The sequence below is a fragment of the Perognathus longimembris genome, chromosome 2, assembly GCF_023159225.1.
Source record: "Perognathus longimembris pacificus isolate PPM17 chromosome 2, ASM2315922v1, whole genome shotgun sequence".
Lineage (NCBI taxonomy): Eukaryota > Metazoa > Chordata > Mammalia > Rodentia > Heteromyidae > Perognathus > Perognathus longimembris.
In genome coordinates, this window is record NC_063162.1 from 134,838,033 (window position 1) to 134,854,768 (window position 16,736).

Sequence of the window (16,736 nt, forward strand, 5' to 3'; positions counted from 1 at the left end):
AAAGCTTTCCAGCCCAAGTTTGGGAAGAAGCCATCTTTCTCACTGTAAACCTACGTACCATCTTTCCTACTTCATCTTTTCTCCCATAACTTCACTCTGGGATTCTGCAGTTTCTGTCTGCCATTGAGCCAGAATCAGGAAACAGTTACATGTAGTCTTAGAATCCAGGCCTTTAGTGAGTACTTGTGAAGCTCCTGTGCTCAGAATTTTGTTCAGGCCTTGCAGAGTAATAGTAATAGCTGTGAGACAGAAAGTGAACAAACAGCTTGTAGTAAGAGACAAAAGTATCTGTAGGAGGTCTCATTTGACATGGAAAGAAACACATTTCTTGATAGCCAGTGAGAAAACACATTTTACTTGGGAGACTAATCCTCAGTTTTAGTTCTACCTCTGAAGCTAACTAGCAATGTGATCTTGGATATGTCTTTCCATTTCTCTGGAGCTCCGTTTCCTTGACCATAAGATGCATAAGAGATTAAATAAAATGGTTTTTCATGACTGAAAAGTCTATAATGAAAATTCTGTAACTCCTTATACTTAGCCACAATTTGCTGTAACTAACCTGATGAAGAGCAATCAACCCACGTTCCATTCCCAGGTAACCAGTCTTAAAGTTTGACCAGGCCCAATGATGAGTCACTAAAGCAGCCTTAAAAGCTCACTTTTGGTACTCATGAGGCTCCTCTGCAAAGCTGTCCCATGTGCCTGCTTAGAAGAGGATAAACTCAGCATTATGGCAAAGGAAGGCTCTGCTCCAAATGCTGAACTGGTGCCAGACCGAAGGGTGGGCCCATTAAGGAATTGCCACTGCAGCACTAAGGGTACTTAAGAATCATCCTCTGTCTCCCCAAGTCCAGTGAGGTTCCTTCTAGAAAACATTTCTCCTTCAGATTGTAAGACCTGAGTATACTTATCCTTAGGACAAATGCCTTTCTCCTTAGTTCTCCTCCCACAAGTGTTTTGGCCCATTCTCCTTGTCTCTCAAGCTTTTGTTTAGCAAGACCCTTTATATTGCCTAAATTCTCTGATGGCCCAGATAACTGCCAAAAAGGGGGTGTCAGGAAGTTGGCTCCCTATCCTCCATTGCTGAAGCAGCAACTTCCCCAATTACCTCAGAATGTACACCCAGGAAGCTGTTACGAATAGCCGGAGTTGTCATGTGGTACTAGGAAAGGAAGTCATTTTTGCTTTTCATCTGGTCCTAGCCAAGTAAGTCCCACCCTTTGGTCTGCTGCAGTTTTCTCTCTCTGGCGAGGCAAAATGCTAAAGGAGAGGCCTAGAGAAAGAACCTTTGCTGCTTACATTATAAATGTGTGGCAGTGCCTATGTGCTGCTACGGGCACTGATACCCAGACACGATTTCTATGTCCAGGAAGATAGAGAATTGGCCCTTTCTTAGCCAACTGCTGCAAAGTGCTGCCTCTTTCCATTCCTCCTCAGTGCCAGAGATCACACCCACTCAATCCTGATTCCCTGCATTAGTATAAATAAAAGCTATGAAGAAACGCAGGAACCTGTGCATGGAACCTCTCTAGAAGTCATTACTCTATGAGTCTCAAGAGATAGACCCCCACCTCCACCAAGACACATTTGACTATTCCACACCAGAGAACTAAAGCAACACTGCCTATGGGAAATTGCAGCCAAACTACATTACTGCAGCCCTCTTAAATCCAGGCCCCCTTGGGTCCTTGGGTTGAGCTGGTGCTGCCGGACCAGCAGCTTCTGCTGAGGCGGCATTTCACTTCTGGCCAAGTCCCAGAAGCTGAGGCTGACCCATTTCCCCTGGTTTTTCAGGGCATAGGGAATTTGGTTATACCCCCAACAAAGCCAGGTACTAACACATTAGCTCATGGAAGGTGCACTAGAGTCGGGGTGCATTTATTTAAACTAAGGAAACGTTGACAGCTTTAGCATTTTCCCACACTTAAAATATATTTAACATTTGTCTTTCCCATATCGTACCTCTTCCCTCCCACCCACCCCCCATTTTTCAAATAGAAAGGATTTAATGTTCATAAGAATCTATATAGGTTCCGGACTTATTCAATTTAACCCTTTGGGGACAGTGAATTAAAAATTGAACAATATTTATTAAAATACAAAAATACACTTTTCTCACATTACAATCAGTGGTTTTTGTTGTTGTTGTTGTTGGCATTCTCCCCGCCCATACCACCCCCTTTCAAATCTGAACCCTTTATTTCCTCTTAAAGCTAAAATAACTGAAAGAAGTTACATATTAAATGGACCAGGATAACAGATCTTAGCCTTCCCCTTCCCTTTTCCTTGCACCTCCTCTAGAGGTGGGCCTGGGGGAGAGAAGCTTCCCCCCTGGTGCCTATTCAACAGGACTACATGCAGAACTCATTTGCGTATGCATGTGTGTCACTTTTATTTTAACTATGGATTTCACAGATTTTCATGAAGCATCCTGGCTGGCAAAGGCATCTGTACTTGAATTGAGCCCATGCCCTTTTTGTCTCCTTTTTTTCTTCTCTACTCATGTTCTGCCCCCACTCCATCACCACAACCAGTTGGCATCAGCTGTAATAATCCCTAATGAATCAGCATTTAGAATAGTCACCAAATCCAAAGCAGGAGAAAAGCTTTTACTCCCCCAAGCTCCACGCTCCAGCCTTTCCTCCCTCTCCACCTTTAAAACAAACAAGACCTTTTTGAGAAATTATAAAATGCCATCATTGTCTACAATCATTTGTCAGATACCTGGAACAACAGGTGGACATAGCACAATGCTAATTTATGGCCTCCAGTGAATCATTCTCTGCTCCTGTTCTTCTTCCCTCCCTTCTTGGTGCCGCACCCCCTTCGGGCCGCCTCCTTCTCCTGGGAAACCCTGAATAGACACATGCCTTGCAGAGTGGGTTAAGCCCAATTGCAGAAATCTGGTGCAGTGTGAAAGCATTTGAGAGCCACAGTAGGCTCCCTTCCTTCTTAGCTCTGTCCTGAAGCGCTGTCAGGCAGGGCTGAGGCACATGCATGTCCCAGTGCAGTGCACAAACCTAGAGGATTTGTGCACATAGACAAAGACTCAGCTCCTTTAAGGATTCATTTGATTTTTTTTGGTGTTTTTTTTTTCCTGCTTAAATACGTTTACAGATTTATCTTCCCTTTGGCCTCTGAAGGAAAAATAGTTATTGCCTCTCAAAATTTTGGCATAGTACAAATTCATGGTGCTTTTTTTTCTTTTGTATTTTTTTAATAAGATAAATCTGCAAAGACAGCTCCCGACTTAAGAAAGATGTCTGTAGAAATGGGTATTCCCGTGTCCTATGAAGTTATCTTCTTAAAAATGATAATGGAGCCTATGCTTCCTACCCCTTAGTGGCCTGCACCCTGCTCCTCTGTAGGGGTGTTTGCTATTGTTGGAGTTTGTTTTTATCTTAGCAGTTTCCACCGTAAACCAGAAAACTCTTCTGGCAGCACAGCAAGTTTGACTTGTAGCTTGTACCCACAACATTCCCAAGATTCCCCACCCTCCCCCTTTAAATAGAACTTACAAGTTAGAAAATAGTTTTGTTTTGATTTTTTTCTTTTTAAATTTTAATATAATCTGTTTTTTTAACCAGCCCATAGATTTAATATATAAGCATATACAAGAAAAAGTCTCTCCCCACTCTGTACAAAAAGTTGCTGTCTCTTTTTTTGTGCATTCTATTGCATTTTATAAGTTTGGGGGGAGGGGGAGTCATATTTGAGTTTCCTGTACCTTGTCCTTGGTATGGGTCTGAATTATATAAGGTTCAGAGATAGTGGTGACTGTGGGGTGTAGAGAGTTCCCCAGGCTGTTTTCTGTCCAGTGGGCCCCATGTGCTGGTTTGTAGGTGTTGTAGTTAATATGGTCATGTATTGTGGGCAGCACTACTGCCCCCTCACCTGATACGCCGGATGGAGCTGCTGTTGCTGCTGCAGATGCTGCTGCTGGGATGTCTTCATCCACCTGAATAATCTCAACTGTCCGGGCGGCTGTGACTGTACTCCGCTGCTGGTGCCGCTTGCGAAGTTTATAGAAGACAATCAACATGGCGGCAGCTAACAGAGTCACTGCCACAAAGCAGCCAATGATGATCTTGGTGGTCTTCATGACTTCATCCAAGCTGGTTTGCATCTTGTCAGTGGTGTCTGTCGCGGGTACTGCCACCTGCTTGGGCACACGGGTGGTCTGAATGAGCACCGTGGTGGAGGTGGTATATGCCGGCTGGTAACCAGTGGATGTGGTAGGAACTGGTTTGTACTTTCGCGTCGTGTCCTCAGGTGAGATCTCCGTGGTCTCCACTGTGACCGTGGTAAAGAAGCTATAGTTGGAGGTGTTGAGCTCGGCCGTGCTCACATTGAGGTAGGCCGAGGCATTGGAGTTGCCTGCCACGTTGGTCACCATACATGTGTATACTCCAGTGTCTGAGAGCAATACACGGGAAAAGTTCAAGGTGCCATCGTTGAGGACAGAGATCCGTGGGTGGCGGGAGGCGTGGCTGAGCACTGTCCCATTGGGCAGCATCCACTTCACGGAGGACATGGGGGGAGTCCGACACTTAAGTTCTGCCATCCGATCCTCAGAGATATTGAGATCGCGAGGTGCATCCATGATAAAAGGAGCAGAGCACTGAAAGGAGGCCTGGTCCACCTCCACCAGGTAGCGCCCTCTCATGTGCATGGGGGCATGACAACGACCACAGCAAGTGGAATTGGTGGGTATATATTCCCGAAGCCACCAGGCAAGCCACAGAATGTCACAATCACAGTTCCAAGGATTGTGGTGGAGGTGCAACTCCACCAGGTACCTCAGCGGGGTGAAGAGATCATGGGGCAAAGAAGAGAGGTTATTGTGGGCCAGGTTGAGTTCCACAAGCGAGGCCAGCCCATCAAAAGCATTCCGCTCAATCAAGCTGACCTGTGAGTTCATGACCCACAGCTTCTTGAGGGAGCTTAGGCCATGGAAGGAACCAGGCCTGATCTCAGGGAAGTGGTTCCCTGACATCTCCAGCTCCTCCAGCCCTACCAGGGGGGTGAGATTGGGCATATCTTTAATGTTGCACATACCCAAGTTCAGGTACTTGAGGTTGAACAGCCCCTCAAAAGCCCCCTCTGAGATATACTCCAGCTTCTTGAGCTCCCCCAAGTCCAGACGCATGAGGGAGGGCACTCGGTTGAAGGCGTAAGAAGGGATGCTCTCTATGGGGTTGTTGCGAAGCCAGAGCTCCCGCAGCTTAGACAGGTACTCAAAGGCCCCACTGGGGATGACAGTCAGCCAGTTGTCAAACAGCTCCAAGGTGTTGAGGCTGGCCAGGCCGTTGAAGGCCCCCACCTCTATCTGCCTGATGGAGTTCCTGCCCAGCTGTAGGACCTCCAGGTGGTGCAGGTGTCGGAAGGTGTCGGCCTGGATCATCTGGATGTTGTTTTCCATGAGGTTGAGGTACCGGGTGTTGGAGGGAATGCCCTGCGGGACCTCAGAGAGGCCCCGGCGGGTGCACACCACCTTGCTGAACTGGTTACTGCAGGAGCAGACGGAGGGGCAGTTCTGGGGCCCGGCGGAGGCGGCAGCAGCGATGGCTGCACAGAGAATGCACACTTGCGCGGTGAGGTAGACGACGGGGAGCAGGACGGCATTCCAGGTGTGGTGCACAGTTACCTGCCACAAGAGCTTCATGGTGTGGCACGTTCATAATTCACCATCGCCTGGGATTTTGGCTCGGAAAGGAGAACCAGCCCTACCCCGGCTTAAGTGAGCTAGGAGCTCCTCTTTCCATCTGGAGAAGGAGGTGGGGAGGGGGGCGATTAGAGAGACGGAGCAGATCGGTCGAGCAAAATCCTGCCAAACTACCGAGCAGCGCGGCCCCTCATCCAGCAGCCCACCTTCAAGGCCAGCCCTCCGAAATCTAAGACTTTTCTCTCCCACCTTGCAACCATCCCCACCCAACCCGCTGTCCACCTACCTCGGAAGAAAGGCAGCAGAGAACTGGCGCGGTGTCCTTAAGCTTTCTCCACGGGAGCCGGGCACCTCGTTCCCATTCTGACTTCTTAGTTTTAATTAACAAAAGGGGGAAGTCGTGGGGGCGGGGAGGGCAGAGGGGAGGGGAGGAGAGGGGTGGGGGAGACAAAATGGCTTCTAGTAAATCCGGAGCCCGAGCGGGCGCTGCCAGGGAGTTGAGGCGCGCCGGGGAGAGCCAAGGCCCGGCGGGCTATGCAGGTGCATGCCCCCCCCTCAGCCCGGGGAGCGGCGCCACCAGTGCTTCCCTGCTTTGTCCTTGGACCCTGGCACCCGCGCGCTCCAGCCGCGGGGGAAGGCGCTTCATCGCCAAAGTGTGCCTCCGGCGCCCCCAGCCCGCTCTCCCGGCCGCCTCTGGGGAGGGGGTGCCGGGGCGCCCCGGAGCCGCCCAGGCCGCGCTCCTCTGCTCGCAGGCTCGCTGGCGGCGGCGGCTGTGGCTGCGCTCCGCTCTCGTGGCGTTGGCCGCTCCGGGCCGGTGGCAGCTGATTGCGGTCGGTCGTGAGCTCGCGGGGCGGTGAGAGTTAAGAGGAGGTGTTGGCAGCGCCTTGCCCTCCCCAGACACACACCCCCTTTCTCCTCGCCTCTTCTCGGAAGGGTTAAAAGACAAAAACTGGGCTGAGTTCTCCAGTCCGCCGTCTGCTGGCGCGAGGAGCGGTAATCCGTCCAGCCCCGGAGGGGCAGCGGCGTGGACGCGGCGCCGGGACCCGTCCGCGGGCCGAGGAGCGCGCGGCACCCGCGATCGCGCCCGCACCGCAGGCCCCTTCAGGGAGTCCGGGGGCGGGCGCGGGTCCGGCGGCGGGCGCTGCAGCCCCTGGCGGCGCGCGACCGCCCGCCGCCGTCCGTCACTGGCCGGCCCCGGGCTCGCCGCCGGCCGGGGCTTCGCGGAGAGAGGGCGAGTTCGTGGCTAAGACTCCCGGAGCCTTCAGCGGCTGCGCTGCCAGCGAATTGCTGCAGCGACCTGAGCGCTGGCGGCGGTGTGAGCAGCGGGGGTCGCAGCTGCGGGAAGCGCTCCGGAGCCCGAGAACATGGTCCCAGCTGGCTAGCGGCGGCAACGACGGCGGCCACCGCGGGACCCCCGCGCTCGGCGCCCACCGTCTCCTCCTCGCGCTGGGCTCGCGGTGTTGCAGGCAGCAGCCACGCAGACTGCTCTCTCATCCTTTTGTCCTTCAGTCAGAACGTGAATGTACTGCTGACGCATACTGTTCTGGGGAGAAGATTAGCGTGATGCAGTGCTCTTATGTATGAACACCGCTCCCCCGCCGCCGCCTGCCCTCGAGGGGTTAACGCCGGCGCCTTCCAGCGCCGCGCCGCCCCGCGCCGCGCAGCCCGGCTCCGCACCTCGGCCGCTGTCCGCCCGCCAGCCTGCCTGCCTGCCTTCCTCCTTCCTTCTTCCTTCCTTCCTTCCTTCCTCCTCTCCCCCACCCCCACCCCCCTCCCCAGCCGCTTCCTCCCCGCCCCCTCCGGACGAGGGGAGCGGGGCCCGGGCGAGCGAGCGAACGGGCGAGCGGGCCGGGCGAGCGTCAAGTGTGGGGCCGCGCGCTAGTCGCAGGCGTTCCCAGCTATTTTGGTCGGGCTGGAGCGAGCCGCTGAGTGGCCGCTGATAGGCTGGATCGCTGTGGAGCTGCAGCGGGAGACTGCGCGCGGCCCCCGCCCCGGCCCGCGCCCGACGCCCGACGCGGCTGGGGCTCAGGGGCCGGCGAGCCGGGGGCGCGTTGGCCCGCGGCGGGGCTGCTGCAGTTGGCAGCTCTCCTGCCCAGCCCGCGTCATCCTCTCCGCGGCCGAATGCTGTTGGGGCGCCGCACCGCGCCGCCAGGCAGCTCGTGAAGCCGACTCGTACCCCGAGTTTGGAGCTGCGCGGTGGTGGGGACTCGGGGGCGGACAGGCAGCCCGGGCTGCTGGGAACCAGAACACCGCGAGCCTGGCTTCGCCGTGGCACCGATGCCCTCCTTCCTGCCCCCTCCCTCGCACGCTCCCTTCGCCCCTCCTGGGCTCTAACTAGGGCTTTAAATGATAGTTTTCTTAATGAGGGCTGCGGGGGCGGGAAACAGTGGAAGGGAAGACCGGGTGCCGGGAGCTGGGGGAATGACAACCTAGGAAGGATTGAGGTGAACTCCCAGAACCCGCGGCGCAACCCACGGTTCATTCATGGAGCTGCAGCCTTGCCTCTCCGTGTCGCCCCTCGTCTCTCCCCTGTGCGCGGGGAACCACGATGGAGGCGCCCGTCATCTGCCCCTTGAGCCGCCCGGCCCTGTGCCTGGGACTCCCTGGAAAGAACTGCGTAGCAAACCGCAGTAGCAGTTCACTGGCTTTTCCAGAGGATAAGCCGGGACATTGGACAGACTACTGTGAGATCCGCCTTTTCCCTTCCCTGCCCGCCCCCCTGCCCGCCAGAAGAGACCTTCTGCCAAGTTGGGGGTGGGGCAGTATGTGGCTAAACCCTGGGCAGGGGAGCCAGCGCTGCCTCCATGCAGACTTCTCCCTTCCCACCCTCTTCCTGTGGAAGCCTGCTTGTTAAATCTGGCTAGCCTGCTTGTTAAAATCAACCCCAGTCGCTTGCACACGGGCTGTTGCTTAAGAACCACAATGCCCAAGGTTCCTTAGCTTAATATTATCTGTTGCCCTGGGACCTAACACCTTAAATATGCCATGACAATCTTCAGGTCTTGAAAACGGTTGCATTGTAGACAAGTGGTGTCCCCGTTCTTTACCAGGACCTTTCTATTTACATTTACATCACATAAGAGCATTAATCACTGATATTTATTGAAACCTTACTGGCCTTACTGTGTGTATCACTGATAATCTTCCCACCAACTCTATTGTCCATTTTATAAGTGTATTGTCCATTTTACAAGTGAATCAAGTATGTTCCCTAGAGTTATATAACAAATGGTAGAATTTGAACCCTTGTAGGTTTCAGAGCACTTGGATGTGGAATGATTCCCCAGAATATTCTCCCAGTGGGATAAGAACTCAAGCATCATCCACCTGCTTAAACAGCCATTTATTGGGGAGGGGGGTAATCTGTTATGTGCTGCCCACTGGTACAGCTGTTCTTGCCATAATTTTCATTTATCTCAGAGAAAGAATTGTCATTGTTGTCTCCATCTGATGGATAAAGACATTTAGATCGGGCAAGCAAATAAACTATTTACATCCTACAGCCAAAAAAGTGACAGAGCCAGCCTTTCAAGCCAGTCTTCAAACCCTGAGACCAGTATTTTCATATCTAAAGAGAATGTCCAGTGAATCTACTCTCCCTAAACCAAATGGTAAAGGCAAGGTCAGAGTAAGACTGAAAGCGTACTGAGGTTTATGACAAAGAATAAGATTGTACTGGGGCAGGGGGAGCAGAGGGGCTGAGAAAGTAAATCTCATCTGTGAGTGAGGTTTTTCTCCATGCTACAGCTGGCTGAGCCGGTAGAGTACTCTACCAGAGTCTGATGGTGGACTGAAGTATAACTGTTCCTCCCTCCTCAGGCAGAAGAGAGGTTCTGCCTGGGCTGGTATCCTGCCTGTATAGGCAAACTCAGACCCCATCTGTTCAGCTCCAGGCCCAGCAAATGACAGCTGCTGCCCCTGCACTTAGGAAGGTAGGTGGGAGGGTGGGCTAACTTGGATCAAACCAGTGTGTAAAAGTGAGCTTTTCTCACAGTAAATGTTTGTGACTGCTGTTGGTAAGAGTGAATCTTGGCACGTTATGCCCTGGACTGCTTTGCCCTCTGTGGGCCAGCTGGGGCCACACAAGCACCTAAGGCCTCAGAAAAGGAGGTTGCATGCCCTTTAGCACACAGCCTCTTGGCCTAAAGTAGCCCTCCCTGCAATCCTCTAACCTTGATACACTGAGTATCCTCAAGCTGTGTATTTGGGAGGAGGGCCCTCCCAACCCCTCAAAACCTCTATTTCCAGCTATTTTCTTGATTTAAAGTGGTGCTAATAAGGAATAAGAAGGGAAGTGGGATGCCCAAACCTAGAGGAAGAGAAGAAATTCTGGGTTGAGAATGTTCACTCACCATTTCACACAGAGAAACTTATGTGAGAGAGCCAGAGAGCCGAAGACACCAGAAGAGAGACTGGGCAAAGCCTGTGCCAGAAGCTCAATATTAAAGAATGGACCCTGCACTAAGATTGGGATACCTGAGTTACAATCACATTTCTCCTACTGTTTAGACATGGTAAATTCTGAAATATCTCTAAACCTTGGTTCTTTCCTTTATAAAATCAAGGAAATGGATTAGAAAATGCTCCCAACTCCCATAGTCTATGATTTCTACCCCTTCTCAGACATGTAGCTTTGGGAAGAAAGTTGATCCTTCTTGGGAGTGTAGCCAAGCTTGGAAATGAGCCATGAAGTTGATGAGAGAATGCTTCCTTCCATTTAATCTAGAGATCCATGGGGCCAGAGCAGAGCTGATGAAACTGTTTTCCCAGTTACTAAAAAGGCTCGTAGATCACAGATTGTTAACATTAAAAGACACCTTGGATATTGTCTGGACTTAGCCTCTCTCTCATTTTACAGATGTTAAGGAAGCTCAGAGAGGCACAGTGACTTACCTGAAACACAAGACTAATTAATATCAGAGTCTGTCCCTTCTGAGCTCAGTTCTTCTGTCAAACTGTCAGCATATGACTAGTGGGCCTTTAAGGCTGTGTTCTGTGGTCTTATATTCCAGTATTTTGCTGGATTAGGGTGAGGGTAGGTCTTTGATAGAGCTGCTTTGCCATTATGATTGACTTGGGCCCCTAATAAAGTGGAAGACATGGTCACATGGAGGACTAAGTAGGCAAGATTACAAAGGACAGGACAGGCTAGACCACTCCCTGCCCTTATTGGTATTGCATCCAAAGGCATTATTCCGAACAGCCACTAGATGTCCATAATGCTTCATAGGGTTCCCAGGAATGGCAGGGTACCATCTTGTTCTAAAAGACTTCTGCAATGGACATGGTTGTGCTTTTGGTTTCACTGGAACATTGTTGGATAAATGCTCAGAAGTGGAATTTACTGGGTCTTAGAGTGTTTCTGTTTCGGTTTTTGAGGAGCCTCCATACCACTTTTCAGAGTGATTGAACAAGGTTACATTTCCACCAACCATGAATTAGATTTCCCCTTTTGGTTGCATCCTCACCAGCATTTGTTGTTGCTCATTTTGATAGTGGTCATTCTAACTGGGATGAGGTAGAATCTCTATGTTGTTTTGATTTGCATTGCTTTTACAATGTCTATTGGCTATTTTTTACTTGCTCTGAGAAGTCTCTCTTTAAGTCATTACCCCTTTCATAATTGGGTTGTTGTTTCTTTGAGAGTTTAATTTTTTTTAAGTTCTAAGTATATTCTGGATATTAGGCTCTTGTCTGAGGTATAGCTGGTAAAAATTGTTTCACATTCTGTAAGCTTTTTTTTTTTAGTTTATAAGCTATGTCCTTGCCATGCAGAAACTTATAAGTTTGATGCAGTCCCATTTATCAAGCCTGTCTTTGATTTGTTGTGCTTCTGAGTCTTAGAAAGTTTCAACTTGTGCCTAGGAGCTCTAGTATTTAACCATACAGCCTTTTGTAACAATTTCATGGACTTTTAGAAATAGGTGGAAAGAACAAGGAAAAATAGTATGGAAATTACTCTGCAAAGTGGAAAGGAAAGATATAGGGTTGTGAATTAATAATGATAAAACAGCTTCAATAGTATATCATTCCTATCCAACACATTGTGTTTGTATGCTACTCTTGTTTCATGAGAATACTTTTCCAGGGTCAACTGATCATGAACTTTCTGTGCATTGTAAAGAAAAGGTTATTTTTCTTGCTTGTGATCTCATGATGAGGCCAGGCTAAGTTGTTACTGCCCACCGCCATAAAAGGTATGGATTTTCTTCCTTGAGCTTAGGATTCAAGGCAACACAGATGTTCTACAGTTGTCCACTCTTCTGAGTACCCTTAGATTCCACTGTTGTTTTCCTTCAGGGCTCTCCTCTCTAAGGAAAATCAGATGATGAGTAGGTGGTGGGTTGCATGACTGTAGCTCTGTAGTAGGACACTTTCTTTATATACCCAAGGCCCTGGGTTAATCCCTGGCATGAGGTGGGGGGATAGGGAGCACAAATATTCTCTATAGGTTCCCACCAGAGCAATTTGTAAAATCATAAGCTTAAAAAAATACAAGATGGCTACAAGAACAACGAAGAGTTCTAGAATGCCTTCTCCTGAGACTAGTTTCCCACAGCCGTAGTTTCCTTGTGGGATGTTTAACAGAAGAGAAAAGCCTCCCAACTACTGTCTGCCTCTCATAGGAGAATCACTTTGATAAGCTTCTCTAGCACAGCCACCTGTGTAGGCCAGCAGATCAGAAAGATCTACTTTAGGAACCTTGATGCTGCCCTTTCTGTAGGTACATCTTTTCATTAATTGTACAGCAGTGGTGATTATTTTAATGGCAGTATTTATAAGTAATGAGTAGACAGAATTAGTTTCTTGAAGCTGCTGTAACAAATTACCAGAGTTGGTGGCTTAAACCAGCAAATTCTCTTGCAGTTTTGGAAGGTCAAAGTTCACATTCTAGTTAGTAATGCCGTGCTCCCTCCCAGAGGCTCTAAGCTCTAAAAATATTTGTTCACTGCTTGTCTTTTCCAGTTTCTGGTGGCATTCTTTTCTCCTGACTACATCACTTCAGTGTGCCTTTGTGGTCATGTGACCTCCTTTTTTCTCTCCTGTTTGTGACTTACAAGTATATTTCATTTGCTTTCAGTCCCACCTGGATAGTCCAGGATGATCTCTATAACCTTAACTTCATTATTATATCTGGAAAGAACCTTTTTTCTAAGTACAGTAAAAATCACAGGTTCTGGAGATGCATATATTTAAGACACTGACAAAGCCAGGTTTCAATGTCAAATCTGTCCAGAGCCCAAACTGTAAGATGATACTGGGATGTATATTTGCAATCACCAGGTAGCTTCCTATATCCTGTGCTTTTCAAGGGTGGAAAAGCCATTCTATATGATCATTGGATCTCTCCAAGAGAAAGAAAAATGGTAGGTACCTCAGAGAAGGAGAAGAGCTGACAAAATATACTCTGGAAGTCTATCTCTTATTTTCTTTCCCTTCATTGCATTACTTATTAATTTTCTCTATACATTTAACCCCAAAGATCTTGGAACATTTAAACATTTACCAGTAATACTAGACATACGTCTTGACATTGCTACAAAATTTGGCTCAACAGTAAGTCACAAATGTTGAGCTTCATGTTTCCTAAAGATTAAGAAATAGATCAGATCAGAGTCAGCAGGTGTGTGAAACTGAGAGTATGACTACGTTAGTGCTTCAGGTATCTCAGACATAAGTTTGAACATTAATCAAGTATCTATATCTGCAATTACAATTAGCCTTTTCACAAATATACACATGGCATGTGTATAATGTTATGCATATTTAGGTTGGGTGAGTCAAAATTTTTTCTCTAAAGTAAATTCTACAAAATATGGTACATAAAAGTACAAGCAAACACTATGTGAGTGTGCGCACACACGGTCAGGTATCAATAGCATCTGGAATCACTTAGGTTCAAGTTCCAGATCTGCTTCCTGCATACTAAATGTGTTAATTCTGTATGGGTTCTGGGGCTTGAACTCAGGGGCTGGGCACTATCTCTGAGCTTCTTTTACTCAAGGCTAGCACTCTACCACTTCTGGGTTTGGTAGTTTATTGGAATCTCATGGACTTCCTGCCTGAGCTGGCTTTGAACCATGATCCTCAGATCTCAGCCTTCCGAGTAAATACGATTATAAGTATGTGCCATCAGTGCCTGGCAAACTATATTAATTCCTTATGCCTATGATTCACATGTAAAGCAAGATTACCTTTACTTTTTTATGGTATTGTTGAAACAAGTCAGAAAAAATTAGTCCATCCCAGCAAATAGTAATAGTAGCAGTGGTATCTGTTTTCTAATATGGACAACTTATCCAAAGGTTGGTTACTGAGTGAGTTCTTTCTCCTTTCTTTTGTTTTGTTTTTTTGTTTGTATGTTTGTTTTCTTCTTTTTTCCTAGACTCATTTGTTCTTGGCATTGCTCCAATGTTAAACTTCTAGTTTTTCACCCAAGCTGTAAGGTGTTTTTCACTATTTTTAACAATAGTATTTAATTGTAGACGTACAAACAGTTTCAAAATAGTACCAAGTTCCCATATGCCATTCACTCTGTGTCATCTTATAACTTCTCACATAACCACTGAACACTTACTCTTGCCATTTATAATCTATTCTCCACAATAACCAAAGGTATCTTTGTGACATAGCAGATTATGTTATTGACTTACTTAAAATACCCCATTCTCTTCATGAAGTAACAGCCAAACTTCTTGCCATGGTCCACAGGTCTTCAGCCTTTGTCTTCTACCTTCCTCTCTGTCCTGACATTTGGTCATCTTTCTCCTTAGTTCCCACACCTCAATGACAAAGGTCACCTTTTTTTCCCCCCAGAATACTCTTGAACTTGCTTATCTCCCTTAAGAGTCCTTCTGTGTCCTCTACCTAGACTGTTATGTTCTGCAGAGGCAGGTGGCTGATTTCTTCTTGACCAGGCCTCTTAACAGAGGCTCCATGACTGTCCTGTCTAAGTAGCCCAACCAGTCTTAGCTACTTTACCCGGTTTTATTTTCTCATTACTTTTTTTAAAATTAATTGTTTATGGATTGATTATCACAATCACATAAAAGGACCAGATGGATCTTTCATATCTTGTTCCCAATATCTTAATCACAGTAGTGAATTAATTATCTCAAAAGAACGACTCTTCTTTGGCCAGGTGCAGATAGCTCACACCTGTACTCCTAGGCTACTCAGGAAGCTATGATCTGAGGATTACAGTTCAAAGCCAGTTTGGACAGGAATGTCTGTGAGACTCTTTTATCTTCAGTTAGCCACCAAAAAGCCAGAAGTGGCTCAAGTGGTAGAGTGCCAGCCTTGAGCACAAAAGCTTGGGGACAGCACCCAGTCTCTTGAGTTCAAGCCCCAGAACTGCCAGCCAAAAAAAAGGACTGTTCTTGGGTGGCTCCTGTAGATAAGAGCTCAGGCCTCCCTAATAGTGTATCAATAGCTCTAGCCCTGTTCTGAATATAGTAGGTGAAATGTAGGTTTTAAATGACCAGTGATGTTTTTTTTCTTAATACAGGAATAATGAAGAATTCTAGTGACCTTAAGGTTTGTCCAGGCCCAATTTTTAGTTTCCTAGCCCCTTGCCGACAGATTTATGATAGGAGCTTTATGGAAACATCATAGAGGTGCACAGATTCCTGGCAGTCATGAATATGTAAGGAGCGAGCCCAGGTACACTAGCCCACATATCTGTGCCCAGGTGCACATATGCCTGTCATCTTCAGATGTGTTAAAGTGTGTTTCCCAAAGGGAGTGAGGGCTGTTGAGCTGGAAATAGGGAACACCAGGACAGTGAGATCAAATGCTTTGAAAGTGGCTGTGCCAACGCTTTTTGCTAATTAAAGGATGTTAGGACAATCACCACTAGTAGCAATAAAGGGCGCCCCATTACCTCGCTTTATGGCAAGCTGGGTAAATTTAAAGTCAGCTATAAATACCCCTACTGAGTGTCTAAGCTCAAGCACAGTGGGCGCCAGGGCAAGGAGTAGAGCCCCAACTTTCTGGCTCCCTCTGTCCAGAATTCTATTTGCTGTCACTCCCCAAATTTTGCATGACAAAAGAACATACAATTGCATCAGCACACTCTTAATTTGAAACCCTCTCTCAGGGAGACAGCCAACAGCTGTGGGAAGTGACTGGGAGCCTGGCCCCCTGGGTCTTTCTCCGGCTTTCTCTAGTGCTTTCTTTCCCTTTAGCTCAGAGGGAAGATGTTTCATCTTGTAACTCCAATTTCCCTCAACCATGGGTGTGTCACAGAAATTGTTGTTTTAAAAAAAGAAACAGGGCTTAAGGCCATTCTCTCCAGGATATTCCAGGACCCCCTCACTGAGCAATTCAGTGCTCCAGAGAAAAACTTAGGCACTTAGCGTGAGCAAATAAGAACATACGTTTTTACACTTGCCCTATGGAATTTCTGGCTGCATTTAAGAGGTATACCTCCTCTGTGTTTTATCTGTTCAGTTTGCCTTGAAGCTTGCTGTGTCCTCTTGTGTGGTTTCTTGCATCTCGCCCATGGCCTCTGAGCCATTCTTATTAATCCTCTTGGTTTGTAGAGCAGTTCCATGTTGACGCTGTCTTCTCCGCCAGCCTTCTTGGTGTGCTCGGCTTCATTGTTGATCATCTTCTGTGGCCGTCAAGCTGCCTTGAATAATTTGTTAATTGTGTTCAATCTTGTCTTGCCAGCTTTGGCTTTGGCTATGGTTTTCCTAGCTCCAGTTGGTGTGGCCTCAGTTCCCTATTATTCTGTACTGGCTGGGGGGAGGGGTCAAAGGATTCAGAGTAAAAGTGGGCTGGAATTTTGTGAGTCTCCAGGGTGACTATTCTGACCACATGCCATCTTTGAACCAAAAATTAGGTGCTTTATCCTTAAAAGTGGAGGGGAGTAGAGCCTTGGGAACACCAGGAGAACCAACTCCACCACTGGCTTCCCCATGAGTCATCAGATGAGCCATGGATGGGCTGGCTGACACCCAGCTTCCTGGATACCGAATCCCTTTTCATTATGATAAGAGAGTTAGAGCTATAGCCACGATCCTTTTGGGGGTCCATGTTTCTAGATGCAAACCACTTTTATTAT

The 16,736-nt window shown here is 48.0% G+C and overlaps 2 protein-coding genes across 2 annotated transcripts in view; one reads left to right on the forward strand and one right to left on the reverse strand.

The window, feature by feature from the left end:
- The window catches only part of Snd1 (staphylococcal nuclease and tudor domain containing 1), a 437,644-nt gene that overhangs the window by 370,724 nt on the left and 50,184 nt on the right, over nucleotides 1-16,736 (forward strand). The window lies entirely within an intron of this gene.
- On the reverse strand, nucleotides 3,541-6,678 carry Lrrc4 (leucine rich repeat containing 4). Its single transcript, XM_048340173.1, has 2 exons — nucleotides 5,955-6,678; nucleotides 3,541-5,768 (listed from the first exon to the last, which is right to left on the reverse strand). Exon 2 carries the CDS (start codon nucleotides 5,666-5,668, stop codon nucleotides 3,710-3,712), a length of 1,959 nt encoding a protein of 652 aa, XP_048196130.1. The 5' UTR covers nucleotides 5,669-5,768; nucleotides 5,955-6,678; the 3' UTR covers nucleotides 3,541-3,709.